The 17,287-nt window shown below is 55.5% G+C and overlaps 2 protein-coding genes and 1 non-coding gene across 10 annotated transcripts in view; 2 read left to right on the plus strand and 1 right to left on the minus strand.

The window, feature by feature from the left end:
- Positions 1-7,730, plus strand: part of MED24 (mediator complex subunit 24) — a 32,438-nt gene extending 24,708 nt beyond the window's left edge. For 4 of the 8 annotated variants that reach the window (XM_061174943.1, XM_061174942.1, XM_061174945.1 and 1 more), the window contains 12 exons: positions 594-631; positions 1,074-1,156; positions 1,495-1,673; positions 1,792-1,891; positions 2,206-2,381; positions 4,255-4,519; positions 4,814-4,995; positions 5,173-5,263; positions 5,586-5,685; positions 6,481-6,633; positions 6,890-7,038; positions 7,201-7,730. In XM_061174943.1, the coding sequence (XP_061030926.1) occupies positions 594-631; positions 1,074-1,156; positions 1,495-1,673; positions 1,792-1,891; positions 2,206-2,381; positions 4,255-4,519; positions 4,814-4,995; positions 5,173-5,263; positions 5,586-5,685; positions 6,481-6,633; positions 6,890-7,038; positions 7,201-7,317 (1,633 nt within the window). In that variant the 3' untranslated portion in view covers positions 7,318-7,730. Of the gene's footprint in view, positions 1-593; positions 632-1,073; positions 1,157-1,494; positions 1,674-1,791; positions 1,892-2,205; positions 2,382-4,254; positions 4,520-4,813; positions 4,996-5,172; positions 5,264-5,585; positions 5,686-6,480; positions 6,634-6,889; positions 7,039-7,200 lie in introns of those variants that run through there. The other 4 variants (XM_061174946.1, XM_061174947.1, XR_009698206.1 and 1 more) reach the window with 3 other exon arrangements.
- LOC133081011 (small nucleolar RNA SNORD124) lies at positions 892-995 on the plus strand. The gene has a single exon (XR_009698686.1). It is a non-coding gene; the product is annotated as a small nucleolar RNA SNORD124 (small nucleolar RNA).
- A 2,190-nt stretch (positions 7,731-9,920) lies between the features above and the next one.
- On the minus strand, positions 9,921-11,530 carry CSF3 (colony stimulating factor 3). Its single transcript, XM_061176938.1, has 5 exons — positions 11,518-11,530; positions 11,250-11,404; positions 10,718-10,825; positions 10,425-10,571; positions 9,921-10,085 (listed from the first exon to the last, which is right to left on the minus strand). Exons 1-5 carry the CDS (start codon positions 11,528-11,530, stop codon positions 9,921-9,923), a joined length of 588 nt encoding a protein of 195 aa, XP_061032921.1.
- Positions 11,531-17,287: the final 5,757 nt, after the last annotated feature.

Genomic DNA, 17,287 nt, shown 5'->3' on the forward strand with positions numbered 1-17,287 from the left:
GAGTTCACATGCCGCAACTGAAAGATCCTGCATGCTGCAATGAAGATCCCGTGTGCCGCAACTAAGACCCGGCACAGCCAAATATAAATAAATAAATATTAAAAAGGACGAAAGCAAAAAACAAAGGAGGAGGTGGCAGAATAAGGGCGAGGCACTGGGGTCTGAGTCTCCCCAGAGATGCCAAGGCAGAGCATCCCAGCTGGAGACCTGGGGGAAGGGCCCATTCTCTGGACATGAAGTGCTGTTTTCTCTTCAGCTGAGGATGGAGTGGAGGTGTTTGGCAAGGTGACGAGGTGTTGAACAGCAGAGGTGGAGGGATTGTGTTCATACCCACTTATTAATAAGGGACTCTCAAATTCTGCTGACTTTTTGGATTGACCTGGAATTTGATGTATAGAAGGTTGTTCCATTCAGTGAGCCATTCTCTAGGCCTTGGAAATCTTTTACAAATAGAAAGAGTTCTTGTTTCTGTAGCAATGGTGTTCCTTTTAAGTTGAACCCATAATTCAGACTCTAGTGGGCGGAGCCCCTGACCCCAGCCACTGCCCAGCCCTTGCCCTGGTTGATGCGACCTGTCTCCATTCCTTCTGCAGTTTGAACGAATTCACGACACACCGCACTGAAGAAAGCAGTAAGTCAGCTCCACACGCCCCCAGACCCAGTGGTGCTGAAGGAGGGGTGTGGAGGGAGAGAACAGGGGAGGGAAGTGGGCGCTTTTGCTCATCCTGGGGAGGCTGTGTTCTCCCCTGGGGATGGCTGACTGAAGCTTTTGGGGAGCCTTGAAAGAGGGTCATGCTGGGAAAAACATTCTTCCCAAACCACCCTTTGTCTCTCTCCATCCCCTGTTACGATTTGGTCAGGTGTTGGGGGAAAGGAGGGTTCAGAAGTCTTTGGTTCCAAGGAAGGGATGATGTTCCAACTGAGACTCAAGAAAAGGATTCTGAGCCTCAGAGCTTTGAAGGAGCCACTTGGTCCCTGACCTTCCTCGAGGCAGATCCTGAGCCCCTCCCGACCCAGACAAGGCCTTTGGGCCCCTGCCCTAGGCTGGGGGTCAGCCTTTTCATCCTTCACAGCCAAGGCGGCCTCAGTTCGAGCCTTGCTCTTTGACATCTCCTTTCTCATGCTGTGCCACGTGGCCCAGACCTATGGCTCAGAGGTGAGTGACGGGGAGCAGTCAGGATTGGGGCACTTGGGACAAAGGGGAAGGTAACAACCAATAACTCTCCCCACCTCACACCCCTACCCCGCCCCCTGTCAGTGTCCCAAGCCAGTTCTCCTGGCTGCAGAAATTAGATGCCCCCGCCCCAAGTCAATAGATGCCCCCTTGTCACGTCCTGAATCCTTCAGTTCCACACCCACCACTAGGTGGCAGCATAGCCCCGTCTTTCTCCCTCAGACCAATTTGTCCCCAGTTCTTCAGGCTGGGAGCGGGGAAGCCACTGGGCAGGAAACCAGGTGCAGGGTGCTGCACCTCCCCACCCCCTCCTTTCTCAGGTGATCCTGTCCGAGTCAAACACGGGAGGAGAGGTGTTCTTCTTTGAGACCTGGATGCAGACTTGCATGCCCGAGGAGGGAAAAATCCTGAACCCTGACCACCCCTGCTTCCGGCCCGACTCCACCAAAGTGGAGTCCCTGGTGGCTCTGCTCAACAATTCCTCGGAGATAAAGCTGGTGTCAGTGGCCTGGGCGCCCACTCCAAGGGTGGTAGTGCGGGTAGGGCCCAGACCCTCTCCCTCAGCCCATCCCACGCCCCCCAGTGGTGATTTTTCTGCCATTCCCACCTTCTTGTAGGCAGATGAAGTGGCATGAAGCCTGTCTCAACATTTCGGCGGCCATCTTGGAAATCCTCAATGCCTGGGAGAATGGGGTGCTGGCCTTTGAGTCCATCCAGGTAGCCCCACCTTTCCAGCAGCCTTCTCTCTTCCCTGAGACTCAGAGGCAGTCTTCGATAGCTTGTTAGATTTCGTAAGAACGAAAAGGCCCTTAATCCAGGAGGCTGTGTGTGGCTCTTGATCTTTCTGTAGTCATAGTCTTAGCTGCTCCCTCCCCCACAGGGAACGTGGGGAAAATCAAACTTGTGGTGAAAAGAGGCGTGGAACGTGGCTCTGGATCCCACTGCCGCGCTGAGCTGCCCACGGAGGCCGGGGCAAGTGGTGGCCAGGGAAGGGGAGAGGGTGGCCCCATCACCCTTTTCCCCTCCCCTAGAAAATCACCGATAACATCAAGGGGAAGGTGTGTAGCTTGGCAGTGTGTGCTGTGGCCTGGCTTGTGGCCCACGTGCGGATGCTGGGGCTGGACGAGCGTGAGAAGTCGCTGCAGATGATCCGCCAGCTGGCAGGGCCGCTGTACAGCGAGAACACCCTGCAGTTCTACAACGAGAGGTCAGTGGCCCATCCCCTCCCTTCTGGAACTCTGCAGGTCTGTCCTGAGAAGGCAGCGCCTCCAGAAACCACTCTCTTCCTCTTCTCTTACCTTCCCAAACGTGCCGCTCGCCTGCACACTCTCTTCCTCACTCACGTTCTCAGTCACGTCTTCACTCACTGACTCAGCAACACTTAGTGTGTGTCTCTGTGCCGGGAGTTACTATCCAGCACCTGCTGTGTGTGCGCCAGAACTACAGACCCCGCGTGGCGATGATTCCTGCCCTCAAAGAGCTCGAGTCCTGGGGCGCTGGCTTGCCAGAACGGAATGGTTATCTCAGCTCTGTCACTCTTAAGGAACTGTGAGCCCATCTGTAGATTTTATAGGCCTTGGGCCTGCCCACCCCCTCCCTGCCCTGCCCTGCCCCTCCAGGCCCAGCTATCTTCTGTGCCATTTTCCTGCCTGGGCTTTTCAGGGACTTCGAGGACCTCCCTAGCGACTTCAGCTGTGTTGAGTTCAGTGGTGTTGGTTCATTTGCCCATCCAATAAGCTTTTTTAAAACAATATGGTAAAAACTACATAACATAAAGTTTACCAACTTAACCATTTTTAAGGGTACAGTTCAGTAGTGTGTTAAGTATATTCACACTGTTGTGAAACAGATTTCCAGAACTTTTTCATCTTGTAAATCTGAACCTGGACCCGTTAAACAACACCCCTTCCTGTCCTTCCCCCAGCCCCTGGCAACCACCGTCCTACTTTCTGTTTCTATGAATTTGACTTCTTTAGGTACCCCATGTAAGTGGAATCATATAGTGTTTGTCTTTTTGTGGCGGGCATATCTCACTTTGTGTAATGTCCCCAAGGTTCAACCATGTCATTGCATGTGTCAGAATTTCCTTCCTTTTTAAGGCTGGATTGTATGTATATACTACATTTTGCTTATCCATCCCTTGGTTGATGGACACGTGGGTTTCTTTCACTTCTTGGCTTTTGTGAATAGTGCTGCTATGAACGTGGGCATGCACCAAGCAGTGAGTTATGAGTGATGACCCACAAGGTAGCCATCAGGATGTCTTTTAAGAGAAGTGGAAACACTGAGCTGAAGTGAGGTTGGGAGGATCTGTAAAATGACATCTCCTCTTTTTTCCCTCGCCTCCTCTTTATTCCTCCCCTCCCTCATCATCCTCCCCGCAAAAGTAATGGACTGTTTTCTATGACGTAATCCATTCTAAGCACCCTGACTCCTATCTGGGAAATCTGTGGCTCCATCATGCAGGTGGAAATAGTGGCCGTGAAAGTCATAGTGACTTTCCCAGAGCCACCCAGTGTTCCCCGAACGGTTAGCGCTCAGGCCCAGGCCTGCATTCACTGTCGAAGACTCTTCATGAGAAAGTTCCTGGATATACACTTACATTTGCCCAGCTACCAACGGCCGGGAAAAGTCTTGTGGGGCAGCCCTTGGGCCCCTGTCCTGGAAGTAACAGTTACTTTGGGGGGAGGCCAAGGCTGGGTGGGGAACCCCTGCAGGCACTCAGCCTAGAGGGAAGTGATTGTATTTATTTATGCCAGAGGATTGTCAGGGCCCAGGCCTGGGGGATGGAGGAAGTTGGAGAGAGAGAGTGAGAGAAAGTATGAATATATTGCTAGAATGACCTGGGGGAGGCAAGTGCCCCCGCCCCCCCCGTAGGCTGGTGCCGGAGCAGGACTCGTGGGGTCAGGTCTCCTAGGGGTTTGCAACTTCCCCTTGTCTCCTCCCTCAGCATAGAATGGGGTTAATTCCGTAATCCGAGTGCTGGGAAGAGTCGGGCCTGCATGTTCCTGCCCCCACCCCAGCTATTGAACCTGCTGCTGCCTGAACCACAGGCCCTCCCGCCTCCCTCCTCCCATCAGGGTGGTGATCATGAGCTCCATCCTGGAGCATATGTGTGCGGATGTGCTGCAGCAGACGGCCACACAGATCAAGTTCCCGTCCACGGGCATGGACACCATGCCCTACTGGAACCTGCTGCCCCCCAAGCGACCCATCAAGGAGGTGCTGACGGACATATTTGCTAAGGTGCTGGAGAAGGGATGGGTGGACAGTCGCTCCATCCACATCTTTGACACCCTGCTGCACATGGGAGGCGTCTACTGGTTCTGCAACAACCTGATTAAGGTACTGGGGTCGGGGGTGGGGGTGGGCTGGGGGGAGCAGGCGTCCTCAGACCGCCGGAGACAGCTGAGAAAACGCCTGACAGGACCAAGCGTGGTCTGGTCCTCTCGCTTCCCAACCCCCAGCCCAGTCGGCCGGGCTTCTCTGCGAGGCCCACTGAATGCAGAGAAGATTCCTTGGACTCCAGAGGCCGGTCCTCGCCTCGGGAGCTCCTGGGGTCTGAAGGGAGTTGCAGGACGTCATTGCCCACGTTGAGGGCCCTCAGCTCCTCGGCCCTCCTCTGCCCTGTCCATCCAGGAGCTGTTGAAGGAGACGCGCAAGGAGCACACGCTACGGGCGGTGGAGCTGCTCTACTCCATCTTCTGTCTGGACATGCAGCAAGTGACCCTGGTCCTGCTGGGCCACATCCTGCCTGGCCTGCTCACCGACTCCTCCAAGTGGCACAGCCTCATGGACCCCCCTGGCACCGCTCTCGCCAAGTAGGATTTTGTGGAGAGCCTTAAGTCCCCCCAGCCCGGAGTGGGGCACCCTGCCTGGGCCACCCAGGAAGCTGGGCTGTGGGGAAGCCCTGTCGGGTGGGGCCTGATCAGCGTGGGCACAGAAACCGCGTTGGGGCCTCTTTGATTTTACCCCCTTTTCCTGGACCCCTTTGCCAGGCTGGCCGTCTGGTGTGCCCTGAGTTCCTACTCTTCCCACAAGGTGCAGGCGTCCTCCCGCCAAAAGAAGAGACAGCGTGAAGACATCGAGGTAGGATAGGGGCCCCTTGCCCCGTTCATTGCCCTTGTGCTTGTTCAGCGGATGTTCACTGAGCCTCTTCTGGTGAGAGGCGCCGTCCTGGGCACAGGCAGCCAGGCGTGGTCCCTGCCTCTGGGCCACTGTGTCAGGGGTGACTGTGGGGGAGGGTCTCTCCCTAAGGTAGTGGGAGGGGCGAGGAGAGGGAAGCTGACCCCCTGGAGATGCTGCCTGCGGCCTATGGGGGCTTGACTCCGAACTGAGCTCCAGCCCTCTTCCCAGTCCTGGACGATTTGGGGATGCAGCTGTGGGTAACAGTGGCTCTCCTGCCCCCCAGGATTACATCAGCCTCTTCCCCTTGGATGACATGCAGCCCTCGAAGCTGATGCGACTGCTGAGCTCCAATGAGGAAGATGCAAATATCCTTTCGAGTCCCAGTGAGTGTGTGGACAGGGGCCGGGCGGGCTGTTTCCTTTCCCGGGAACTCACGCCTTCTGAGAGCTGCTCTGCATCTCGCTGGCTGGTCGGAGAGGCTGTGGTAGGAGTCTGCCCCATTCTGTCCCCTACAGCTGCTCTGTTTCCTGTCCTCGAGCGACCAGAGGTTGCTGTGGATCACTCCCTACGGGCTGAAGCTCTTCTGCCCAGATCCCATCCCAGCCCGGGGTGCATAGTTGACCCTTCCCCACTCCTCACGGCAATGAGTTCAGTGCCTTGGGCACAGTCTGTGCCACTGACTCACAGCTCTGGCCTTCCTTCCCCTGAAACAGGCCCCGAGACCTGGAGCAGGCCTGGGCGGGTACTTGGGACTGCTCCCCACTCTTCCTGCCTGGAGAGCACCCTGACTCCACCTGCTTCCCTAGATGTCATCGCCTCTCCCTGCTAAGGGCTCTTCCGTGGGATTTAATTTTTCCTGTTTCCAGAGATTTCTCCTGAGCCTAGAAGTTTCTCTGAGGTCTTTTAGGGACTAGGGGACCAATTGTGCACTTGAACAGAGGAAAGATGCTATGACCTTTGGCTAGTTACTTAGCAAATCTTAGTCTCAGCTTCTTTGTCTATAAAATGGAGACGTGAGGATTGGCGGTTTCAGCCATATGCAGCCCGCAGATTGGCACCTGGCGGTGCTGACCAGATGGTAGTTCTTCTCTCTTACCTGCTTGTGGGGAAGTCTGTATTTGGGGCCCGTGTGACAGGACCCGAGCATCTTCTCCGGCCGGGCCCTCCACCCCCGACAGGTGAGGGCTCCCGTGGGCGGCGGTTGGAACGCAGGAGGCCGTTGCCGCAGTGCCCCCTCACTTGCCCCATAGCGGACCGGTCCATGAGCAGCTCCCTGTCAGCCTCCCAGCTCCACACGGTTAACATGAGGGACCCGCTGAACCGAGTCCTGGGTGAGTCCTCCCACCCCTGCTCCTGACCCTCCTCCCCTCGGCCCTCCGTCTCCCCTGATTGCCAGCTCTCCTGTCTCCCCCGGGCCCCCACCTCGTCCCTCTCTGGCTCGCCCCCAGCTTTCCTTTGTACTTTCTCTCTTTGACATCCCCATTTGGGGGGACACCCTTAGCACTTCTTTCTTCTCCCAGAATCTGACCTCTTCGCAAACCCTTCTCATGGAATTCTTCTCCTTCCCCCGCCACCCTTTCCTCACAGCCAACCTGTTCCTGCTCATTTCCTCCATCCTGGGGTCTCGGACCGCCGGTCCCCACACGCAGTTTGTGCAGTGGTTCATGGAGGACTGCGTGGGCTGCCTGGAGCAGGGCGGCCGAGGCAGCATCCTGCAGTTCATGCCCTTTACCACCGTGAGTGCCGCGCCCCCGGGCCCGCCGGCCCACCCTCCAGCTCAGAGCGGGTCAGCAAGTCTCAGGAGAGCTTGGGGTCCGGCGGCCAGTAGGGAGGGCTCCTTCCTCCTGGGCATCGCACCCACCATTACCTTGCTGAGCAGCTGTCTGTCTGTCTGACAGGTATCGGAACTGGTGAAGGTGTCAGCCATGTCCAGCCCCAAGGTGGTTCTGGCCATCACGGACCTCAGCCTGCCCCTGGGCCGCCAGGTGGCTGCCAAAGCCATTGCCGCCCTCTGAGGGGCTTGGAGTGACCGCAGGGGCTGGCAGGGAGGGTCCCAGCCCCGGGCGCCTCAGAAAAGGACGTGTGGAAAGATGAGACATCATTGCTCATATCCACATGATGTAACCGCCCTCGGTCGGTTTCCAGATCTTTCCCTTGCTCCTGACTCCTGACCTCTAAGACGGCTCCCAGTTTCTTTCATAATTTCCTTCCCCACTGCCAGTACCTGATGCGTGTGAGCAGCCTGGTTCCTCGACTCAGGGCGGTCTCACTGCAGCCCTCCCGCCCGACCCCTGTGCGCGCCTCCCGCTTCCAAGAGTGGGTTTACCTCCGGGGAACTTGATAGGTGCAGGGTATGTGTGTATATATATATTATCTCTTTTTACACGAGGTGTGTTCACCTCGCTGGCTTGTAAATAAAGACCTCGTGGATCCCTCTGTGCCTGTTGGTGCTGTTGGTGCTCTCGGTGCCTGTGTCCGATGGGGGTGGGGAATGCTGTCTCCGCGCCTTGGACCCGTGCAGTCCGTGGTGGAGGGAGCGGGAGGGTGCCCAGAGGAGGGCTGGGCTCAGGGTCCCTTGTTTGTGCACTCAGTAGGGGCGGGGCAGGGCGGCGGGAGCAGCTTCCCTTCCTCATACCTGCCTGCCGCTTCCCCCCACCTCGCAAAGTCAGACTTACTCTGAAAAGGGAGAGGTTTTGGCTAAAGGCCCCGCTGGTGCTGGGGTAGGGTGTCCTGTTCTGATGTTCCCCAGCCCGGCCAAGCCCCACCCAGCGTCTGACTGGCCCGGAGTTGGATCTTTCCTCTCCAGAAGAGGACTGGGGGTATGAGGGGTGAGGGGCTGAGGGATGAGGGGGGATGAAGGCAGGAACTCTGTTTAACCCTTCTTTGCCTGCTCGTCTCCAAGCCCCATTTCTTCAGGACCAACTAGAGAGGCGGGGACCCTGAGCCGTGCAGCTGGGGGTTCTAGCCCCACTCAGCCCGACCCTGCTTCTAAGAAACCAGATGGGGAAGGGAAGTGGGAAATGACTCAGGAGCTGAGGATGGGGAAGTCTTGGGAGGGGACCTGGGGGCTGGTTGGCCATCTGGACGTCCTTGGTCTGGTGGTGGCAGCCTGGAAGCATACATGCGTCTTCAGCTGAGAGCACAGAGAGGTTTGTCTTGAACCTGTGCTGTGAAGCGGCCCCTCCGGTTTCCCCAGGTGTGAGCTCAGGCCTCTTCAGCCCATGAGGCCCGAGACAGGTAGGAAGGCTGCGGGCTCCCTGCCAGATCAGAGGCAGTGCTTGACGAGGGACAGAAGTGCAGAGCCTGGAATTTGGGGTCCAACCCAAGCTGTCACCTTGACCTCAGCTTCCTAATCTGTAAAAGGCCCTTCATAATTCTATCTTTGTGGGCAGCTGTGAGCATGGATGGGTGCAGGTTTATGGAAGATGGTAAACTGAAGCCCTGTGCACATGTTAAATCCTCCCTCACTTCAGGCCCGTGTCCATCTGTGTCTGGACTGTTGAGCCCCCCCGTCCCCCTCTCCCAACCCTACTCTCTCCTCTCCCGGTACGGGTGACCCATCTACCTTCTGTCCTCCCTGCTAGGCGGTGGCTCCACGAGGGCAGGGACCACGCCTGCCTTGTTCACTGCCATATCCTAGCACCCGGCCCAGTGTCTGCACCCAGTGGGTGCACCTCCTCTTCCCCTCCTTCGGGCCTCGCCCTCCATTCAACTCCCCGCCCGACCCCTGGCCAGGCACCAGCTGGACTCAAGAAGGAGGAAGGACATTTACTGGAGACAAACACTTTATTATGGTGAAGTTTGGCTACAATGAGAAAGTGGGGGCCGAGGGGGAAGGTGAACAGTCGGGCGTCCCTCTCGCACCCCGTCACACGAGCCCCCTCATCTTTTCCCTCCCACATTCCCAGTCCCACCCAGCAAGGCAGAGACACGACTGCCCAGCCTGAAAAGGAGTCAGAATCCCGACCCTGACCCCGGCGGGGTGGGGCAGGCGCCACTAGCCTGATGGTGTCTATAGCGCATCCAGAAAAACAAGAGGCGTCGCTGATGCCTGGGCTCCCCACACAAGGAGTCAAAACGTGCCCGAAAAAAAATCTTAAAACGATTCCCCAGCAAATTCGCGGGACCCCAGGGTCAAGCGTCCCGGCTCCGGCTGCCTCTGATGGGCTTCGTGCCCGAGGCAAAGGGGACTCAAGGGAAGCAGCCAAGTCAGGCCAGAGCCAGGGGTGCAAGGACCCAGTTGGGGAACACTGCTGTTTAAATATTAAACAGGGCTGTCTCATCTCCCACGTGGGAGACTTCCCGATGATTCCAAGGCCCCCGAGGTAGGCACCCTCAGGGTAGGGGTTCGCTGTGGCTCTCCCCAGAGCCCACCACGGAGCCAGGCAGGGAGCAGTCACAGGAAGTAATACTTGGTATTTACCAACTCCCTCCCAGTCCAGGGGACGGGAAGACAGGAGTTTTTCTCCCTGCTACAGGCGGGAGAATGAAACTTGGAGGTGCAGGGAAGGACCCAGGAGTCTGGGGCTCCTTTCTGTCTTCCCCGTCTTTAAATACTAGGTTTAAATAAGCATAAATATTAAATAGAGATAAATACACTGGAGGGGGAGGGCTTTGCTCAGGACTCGGCCAGGTAGCGCAGGACACGGTACGTGAGCTCCAGGAAGCTCTGCAGCTTGGAGGCAACCAGGACCCCTCCTGCCCGGCGCTGGAAGGCCGAGGTGAAGGTCGGCATGGGGCCCTGGGTGGGTTGCACGGCAGGGGCCACCCCCAGGTCTTCCATCTGTGGGGGAAGATGAGGTCAGCAATCAGGCCCTGCTGAGTGGGTAGTTAGCACAGGGAGGAAAGGCGAAGGGCTGATGGGCTGTAGACGATCCAGGGTTCATGGTGAAGCCAGGACCGAACCCAGGTCTCTTTAAGGTCCAGTGACCCCGCCTCATGCCCTCAACTAGGGAGGATGGGGGAGGGTCCTGGGATGAGGTGGTAGCTCCCTACATCCAGCCCACTGAGAATGTTCCTGCCTCAACCCTAGAGAACTCCGGGGTCCCCAGGCTGGCAGCACCACCTTTGAGGACCGGCTCGGTCCGGGCCCCTAACGCTTGCTGCTCCCGAAGAGACTCACCTGCAGCCAGATGTTGGTGGCAAAGTCGGTGACGTCCAGCTGCAGTATGTCCAAGGTGGGGGCCAACTCTGGGGAGATCCCCGCCAAGGCCTGCAGGAGGCCCTGGTAGAGGAAGAGGCCGCCGTGCAGTTGGCTCAGGCAGTCTGTCTGGGAGATGGGATAGGAGAGTCAGGGGACGCTGCCTGGGCTGCTCCCCTCAGGGCCCCAGCATGGAGCCTGGAGGACTGGGGAGCCTTCCAGGTCATTCTTTCCCGCCCGTCCCCTCATCTCCCTTCTCCCCTCTGGACACTCACCAGCTGCAGGGCCTGGCTGGAGCAGCTACTCAGGGAAGCCTGGGGGATGCCCAGAGAGTGCCCAAGCAGCACCAGCTCCTCAGGGTGGCACAGCTTGTGGGTGGTGCACTGGGGATGGGAAGGATGCTGAGTGAGGGGCACTGGCAGAGCCGGGCGGCTCCTCCTTCCCGAGTGCCCCCATCTCTCCACATCCACATCTTCCCCTCCCTCCACGTCCTGCCACGCTTCTCAGCCCCGTTCCTCCGTCCAAGCCCCCAGCCAGCCCCTCCCAGCACTGTCCCCTAGGGGTTCTTCCCCCAGTTCCCCACCAGCCGCCCAGGGCTCTGCCTCTCCTAATTTTCTCCCATTTCCCCTGAGTCTCTCCTCTCCCATCCCATGTCCCTTCCTGATGCCGTCTTCCCCACGGTTCCCTTTGCTTCCCTCTGCTTCTCTCTCTCCCCTCAGCTCTGCCCTGCGCAACTTCTTTCCTCCCTGCCCCCTGCTGCAGCATCTCTATCCCCTCCCCGCCCCTCCGCAGGCTGCCCTCACTCACCAGCCTCTCCTGCAGCTCAGTGCCATCAGCCTGGATTTTCCTCACTTGCTCTAAGCACTTAAGCAGGAAGCTCTGGGGCAGGGAGCTGGCAGGGCCGAGGGGGGTGGCTTCTTGCACCGTCCAGAGTGCACCGTGCCAGAGCAGCAGCTGCAGGGCTGGGAGCAGACGGGGGCTCAGGAGACGTGCAGACCTTTCTGGGAGCCCAGGGACCCTGCCCTCTGCCACTACGGCCCCCGCAGCTCTCCCCTCCTGGGGCCCGGACACTCACCCATCAGCTTCATGGGGCTCTGGGCAGCAGGTTCAGCCGAGGGTCTGGATGGGTCTGTAGGTTCTGGGTTCTGTCAGGGACCAGGTCCAGGGGCCTTTATACACAAGCCCATGGAGGCCTGGGAGGAAATTACCTGGTGCTGCGACTAAGGCTTAGTAATAACTTCCCAAGATTTATGCAAATTTGGTGTCCAGGACAATGTGCGGGGGGGGGGGGGGCGGGTGGGACAAAAAAAGTGTTTGCGAAAGTTTTGTGAAATTGTGGAATCTCTGACTCTTCTTTGACGTCTTGCCCCCCTCAAACTCCCTTCCTCCCCTCAGCCCCACCCAGGTCTGAATTGCCCCAGAGTGTTTGAACTGAACCGCTGAACAAAAGCTGAGCCAATGATAAAAGCCAGGGAGGCTGGAGTCTGGTCGACCCCAGGGAAGAGGCAGGCCTAGGCCTCAGGGCCCTCCCTCCTGCCCTCCCCTGGCACATCTCCTGGGTCAGTCCCATTTGCCACTCTCCCTTGGGATTCTCAAGCCACCTGCTCCCTAGGCCCCCAATTCTGAGAAGGAAGAAACTAGTTGCCCTATTTCTATCCCCCCAATTCCCAGAGGCTGCCTCTCTGAGTGCCCTCTTGAGGGGCCAGGGGCCTGAGATAGGAACATTGGGGTCTTGCCTCCTGTCCCCACGCCACATGTTGAGAGGCATCATCCTGGTTCCTGTGCCGAACTGGTTAGCTGGGAACTCCCCAATCCCCCCCATGACTCATTCCTTTAAGCCCCCGGAATCCTGGCAGAGACCAGAGGAAACCGGATGTCTGTCCCAAATGAAGCAAGACCCTTTGAGGCTCTCGGTTCAGGTTCACCTGACCTTGCCCTTCCTCCTCCTCCCGCCCACACTGCTCCTCCCCCCTAGTGTCGCAGTGCTTTGGAGTTGAGGGTATGGGACAGGTGGCTTCCCTGGCCAGGTTCACTGCCAGCGGGCATGTGTGTGCTGCCCTGAGTGGAGTAGGGCTAGGGTGAGAAAGAAGAAACCAGCCGGCTTCAAACCCGAGAACCACATACTGTTAGCGCTGGAAGGGACTTTGGAGTCCGTTCCAACCCTGTGAACCGGGCCAGTGAGGGAAGAGGCTTGCCCAAGGTCATGGGCAGCAGAGTCAGAGTTATAATCCAGACCTCTGCCTTGGGCCTGAGAGTTTTCCACAGGCCATGGGGTCTGCCTGGGGAAGTCTGACCAACCGCACCCAAGACTGTCACGTTCTGTCCCAACAGAACGTTGTTCTACCCCACGATGGGCCAGAACAGAGTCTCTTCGGATGAGGAGTGGGCGTGTCTGACTGGGCCAGGCCATCTCTGGGGCGGGGGTGCCCCCTGGTGGCCACAGCTGGCAGGGCCTTCACCTGCTAATCAATTCACGTCCTGCCTCTGGTCCCTGGTCCTGCAGGGCAGCCCTGGCCCCCAACTCCACCTTAAGCCAGGCAACTGGCCACCATGCCCCTATTAAGCCCAGTTCTGCGCCCACCTCCGTGGGAGGAGAGGGGTGGGTTTAACAGAACTGTGGGGGGGATGGCAGAGGTCTCACAAACATGCCTCCTCTCCTTCCCCCTAAGAACCTCCAGAGGACCCAGCCTGCCCCAGATGTTGTGCAGAGCATGCCCTGTACATTGGCAAATGCATTGCTTTCAATAAGCCTATGAGGAAGGTACCAGAACCATTTCCCCTTTTACAGAAGATGAATCTGACCTTGAAGAGTTTGACTTGCCCAAAAATAGCAGAGCCAAGGTCTGCCCTGTGCCAGAGTCTTAAACTCTTAACCATTGAAATTCATTAAGTATTTATTTATTTAAAATTTATGTATTTATTTGGCTGCGTCGGGTCTTAGTTGTGGCACGCGGGATCTTCCTTGTGGCACACAGGGTATTTCGGTGCAGTGTGCAGGCTCTAGAGGGCGAGGGCTTAGTTGCCCCACAGCATGTAGGATCTTAGTTCCCTGACCAGGGATCAAACCCCCATCCCCTGCATTGGAAGGCGGATTCTTAACCACTGGACCACCAGGGAATTGCCCACCATTGAATCTCTTGACCAATGTTTGGCCTTCCTCACCCATAACCAGGCCAGCTCTAGACCCAAACTTTAATTTTCACTTACAGTCCAAGTGTGTCAGAGGTTTGGCTCAGAAAATGCTACTTCTAACAAGGGTGGCCAGAATGGTGAAAGAACTTGAGATAATGATTTGAAGAAAACAGGCCATTTTGTCTGGTCAAGAGGAGAGGGTTGTTGCGTGGTCTCAAGGGCTAGAAGTGGGACAGGGAGTGGAAGCCCAGCTAGCCAGCTTTCAGTTCAAGGAAAGAGCTTTCTAACTGCCAGAGGTGCTGGAGGATGGGGTGGGCTACTTCCAGAGGAAGTGAACTGCCTGACCAGGGAGGTGTTCTGGCCTCCATTCCATAGAGAGAAAATCCGAATGCTGGCTGGCAGTTACCGGACACCTCTTATATGCCAGGCACCTTCCATTACAATTGTGTCTTTCATCCTATCAACCAAGTGTGGATTATTCCCATTATAGACAAGAGACAGCCTCAGAGAACCGAAAGGCCCTAGATCACAGAACAAGTCGGGGGCAGAGCAAGGCAGGATTTGTGATCAGCCTTCCCAAGCCCCCATCATTCCTATTACACTATCTTCCTGTTCAGAGAGCTGTATGTACTTCTTGGATGATGGCTCAATCCAGACTTCATCCCCACCCATGAGAGAATAAAGACCAGGCAGAGAGAAAGGCCGGTTACCAGTCCTGACACATGCAGGCTGAGTCAGACTGAAATGATCTGGCAAAGACCCTGGCTCCAGAGACCCCCCTAGCTGTTACTCATCCTTCCAGCTTCCTAAAGGCTTTCCCAGTTATTTCTCAATGGCCAGAGCGGGTGAGCGGCTTCCACTCACACTTCCTGTTTTCATCTGGAACTGGGCTTGGAGTGTCCTTTTAAAGGCTCCGGCGTAATGCCTTTGTTGCAGGCTTGGCCTGTGGGCCAAGATATGTGCACCCTGAGTTAAGAATCGGTTTTACATGTTTTAAGCGGTTGGAAAAAAATCAAAAGATTTTTTTTCTTTGGCTGCATTGCGCAGCATGCGAGGTCTTAGTTCCCTGACCAGGGACCTCGCCCCCTGCAGTGGAAGCACGGAGTCTTAACCACTGGACTGCCAGGGAAGTCCCAAAAGAATATTTTATCACAGGTAAAAATCATGAAAAGCCAGTGTTCATAAATAATTTATTTACATATTGTTTATGTAAGGCCCCTTTCAAGAAGGGCAGAAGTGAGTAGTTGTGACAGAGCATATGGCTCGCAAGCCTAAAAAACGTACCATCTGGCCCTTTAAGAAAAGTTCGCAAACTAGTACACAGGACATATGTACAAGGGGACATACAGAAATGTCCTCTGCAATGTTGTTTGTAACAGTAAACCAATGGCCACCAATAAATTAATAAACAAATAAATGGTGGCCCATTCATACCACAGGTGCCTCTCCACCCTTCCACAATAGAAAATCCATGAGGAAAGCAGTTTGTTTTATTCAGTTGTATTCTTAGTCCCTAGAACAGTGCTGGGCACGGGTTTAAACATGATTAGATCTCAAAACCCATACTGAGTGAAAGGAACTTACTTTCATGTGACACATCATTTACAAAGATTTAAAAACTCAAGACAATACTATATTTTGTAGTAAAAGTATAAAAACATAAACTGGCAGGATACCCACTGAACTCATCAGAGTGGCTGCCTTTAGGGAAGGAGGGAGGAGGCCTGGGAAAGGAAGATGGGCTTTTAACTTATCTGTCATGTTTTATCTTGCATGAAAAAACTTGACACGATAACAAAAGGTTGATATTTATTAAAATTGGGTGGAAAGGGCATGGGTATTTCTTATGTTATTCTTTGTACTTCTCTGTAGTTTTCTAATTAAAAAACAAAACTGGAAGGTAGAGAACGCAGTGAACTCTCCAAGCATAAAAATAACACTGAACTTCTCCAGGAAAAGAGAGCTAAGCCAGCGGCGATGAATTACAAGAAACTTCCAGACTGTGAGCAGACAGAAAAATGGTCTATAGACTTAAGGTGGGTGAGAACCAGGAAATCATGACCAATGACCCCAACTCTGTGTAACAGGATGATAGACTCTCCAATCCATTACCAACCAGGAAGGGTATGGGGCACTTTGGGCTGGGTGCTGACTTTAAGATTTGTCATTGGGAATAATAATAATTACAACTAATTATCACACACTCAAAAAGAAAGTCATTTTAGAGGTCAGGTAAAGTGGTCATGGGTCAGAAGGACAGCCATGTAGGGACAAAAACCAACCAACCAACCAATCAACTAACCAACCAGATAACAGAGCCACAGACTTGAGGCTGGGAAAAGGCTGCACAGCCTACAGAACGCGACCTGAACTTGGTATCACGTAGGCCAGTGTTCACGTCCCACCTAAGCCTGTCCTCACACCCTGGAAGGGCACGGAGGGGTGCTCACCGTTAGTCCCCATCCTTCCTGGAGGGGAATTAAAGATCTCCTATTAGATTTTTGAATTGGCCTGTAAAATGGGGAAAAGATTGAATCCTTTAAAAAAAAAAAAAATGGAAAGTTTGGATGCTGGAATAATAACATCTTCCACAAAGATCAAGGGGGCAGTTTGGGAAAAAAAGTGCCATTTCACAAAGCAAACTTTAAAAAGTTTCACTAGGTACTTCCCTGGTGGTGCAATGGTTTAGAATCCACCTGCCAATGCAGAGGACACGGGTTCGAGCCCTGGTCCGGGAAGATCCCACATGCCGCGGAGCAACTAAGCCCGTGTGCCACAACTACTGAGCCTGCGCTCTAGAGCCCGCGAGCCACAACTACTGAGCCCGTGTGCCACAGCTACTGAAGCCCGCGCACCTAGAGCCCGTGTTCCACAACAAGAGAAGCCACCGCAACGAGAAGCCCGTGCACCACAATGAAGAGTAGCCGCCGCTCGCTGCTACTAGAGAAAGCCCGTGCCGCAACGAAGACCCAATGCAGCCAAAAAAAAAAAAAAAAAGCTTCACTACCTGGGGAGGTGGCAGAAGCTTAAAGGAAGTGGGCAATACCAAATCACTGTGACCGAGACTGGGGTGGGATCAGGAACCAAGCAAGGCCCGTCTAAAACATGCCTTTGATGGAAGTTAGGGCTATCAGGGTATGAAAACCTGCAGTTGGTGATGAACACATGGTGTACCTTTCCTAACAAACAAGACATTATCCAGCTCGGTGTGCCAGGTACTGAGCAAGGCCCTGGGGGGACAGAAGTGCCTCATGCTCTTTAAGAAGTTACAATCTAGTTGGGAGGATAAGGCTTTCACAGCGACAACCTCCTAAGAGAATCTGATTATCAAGTGAGTGGTTCAGAAGCCAGGGAGTTGAGTCACTGTGAGGCAGGATGCCTGGAAGATGTGTAGCAATCAGCAAGGTGCAGAGCGAGAGCTGGACAGGAGAGGGAATGCAGTTGAGGAGAGGCAGAAACCCACGAGGCATCGTTCTGATAGCAGAGCTGGCTCAGCAGGAACGAAGGGCACGTGTACGGCAACGCCCCAGGTGCCAACCAGAGAACATCAATGATGCGAAGGACCCAATGTGGGGAGCACCACTGGCAGCAGCTGGGAGACTTAGAGACCCTGGCAGGTGCATTTTCCCACCACATGCAGCTGGCGGAGGTGGGCTGGGGGTCCACAGGGAGCCCCCTCTCGCCCGACCCCCGCCCTGCTCTCAGGGAGGAGC

Source organism: Eubalaena glacialis, chromosome 19 (assembly GCF_028564815.1).
Source record: "Eubalaena glacialis isolate mEubGla1 chromosome 19, mEubGla1.1.hap2.+ XY, whole genome shotgun sequence".
Lineage (NCBI taxonomy): Eukaryota > Metazoa > Chordata > Mammalia > Artiodactyla > Balaenidae > Eubalaena > Eubalaena glacialis.

Bases quoted from the DNA above. Each gene is read 5' to 3' on its own strand.
- CSF3 (XM_061176938.1), bottom strand. The intron at 10,826-11,249 runs GTGAGTGAGGGC...TCCCATCCCCAG, and splicing joins CTGAGCTGCAGGAGAGGCTG to TGCACCACCCACAAGCTGTG. The intron at 10,086-10,424 runs GTGAGTCTCTTC...CTTCCCCCACAG, and splicing joins CCACCAACATCTGGCTGCAG to ATGGAAGACCTGGGGGTGGC.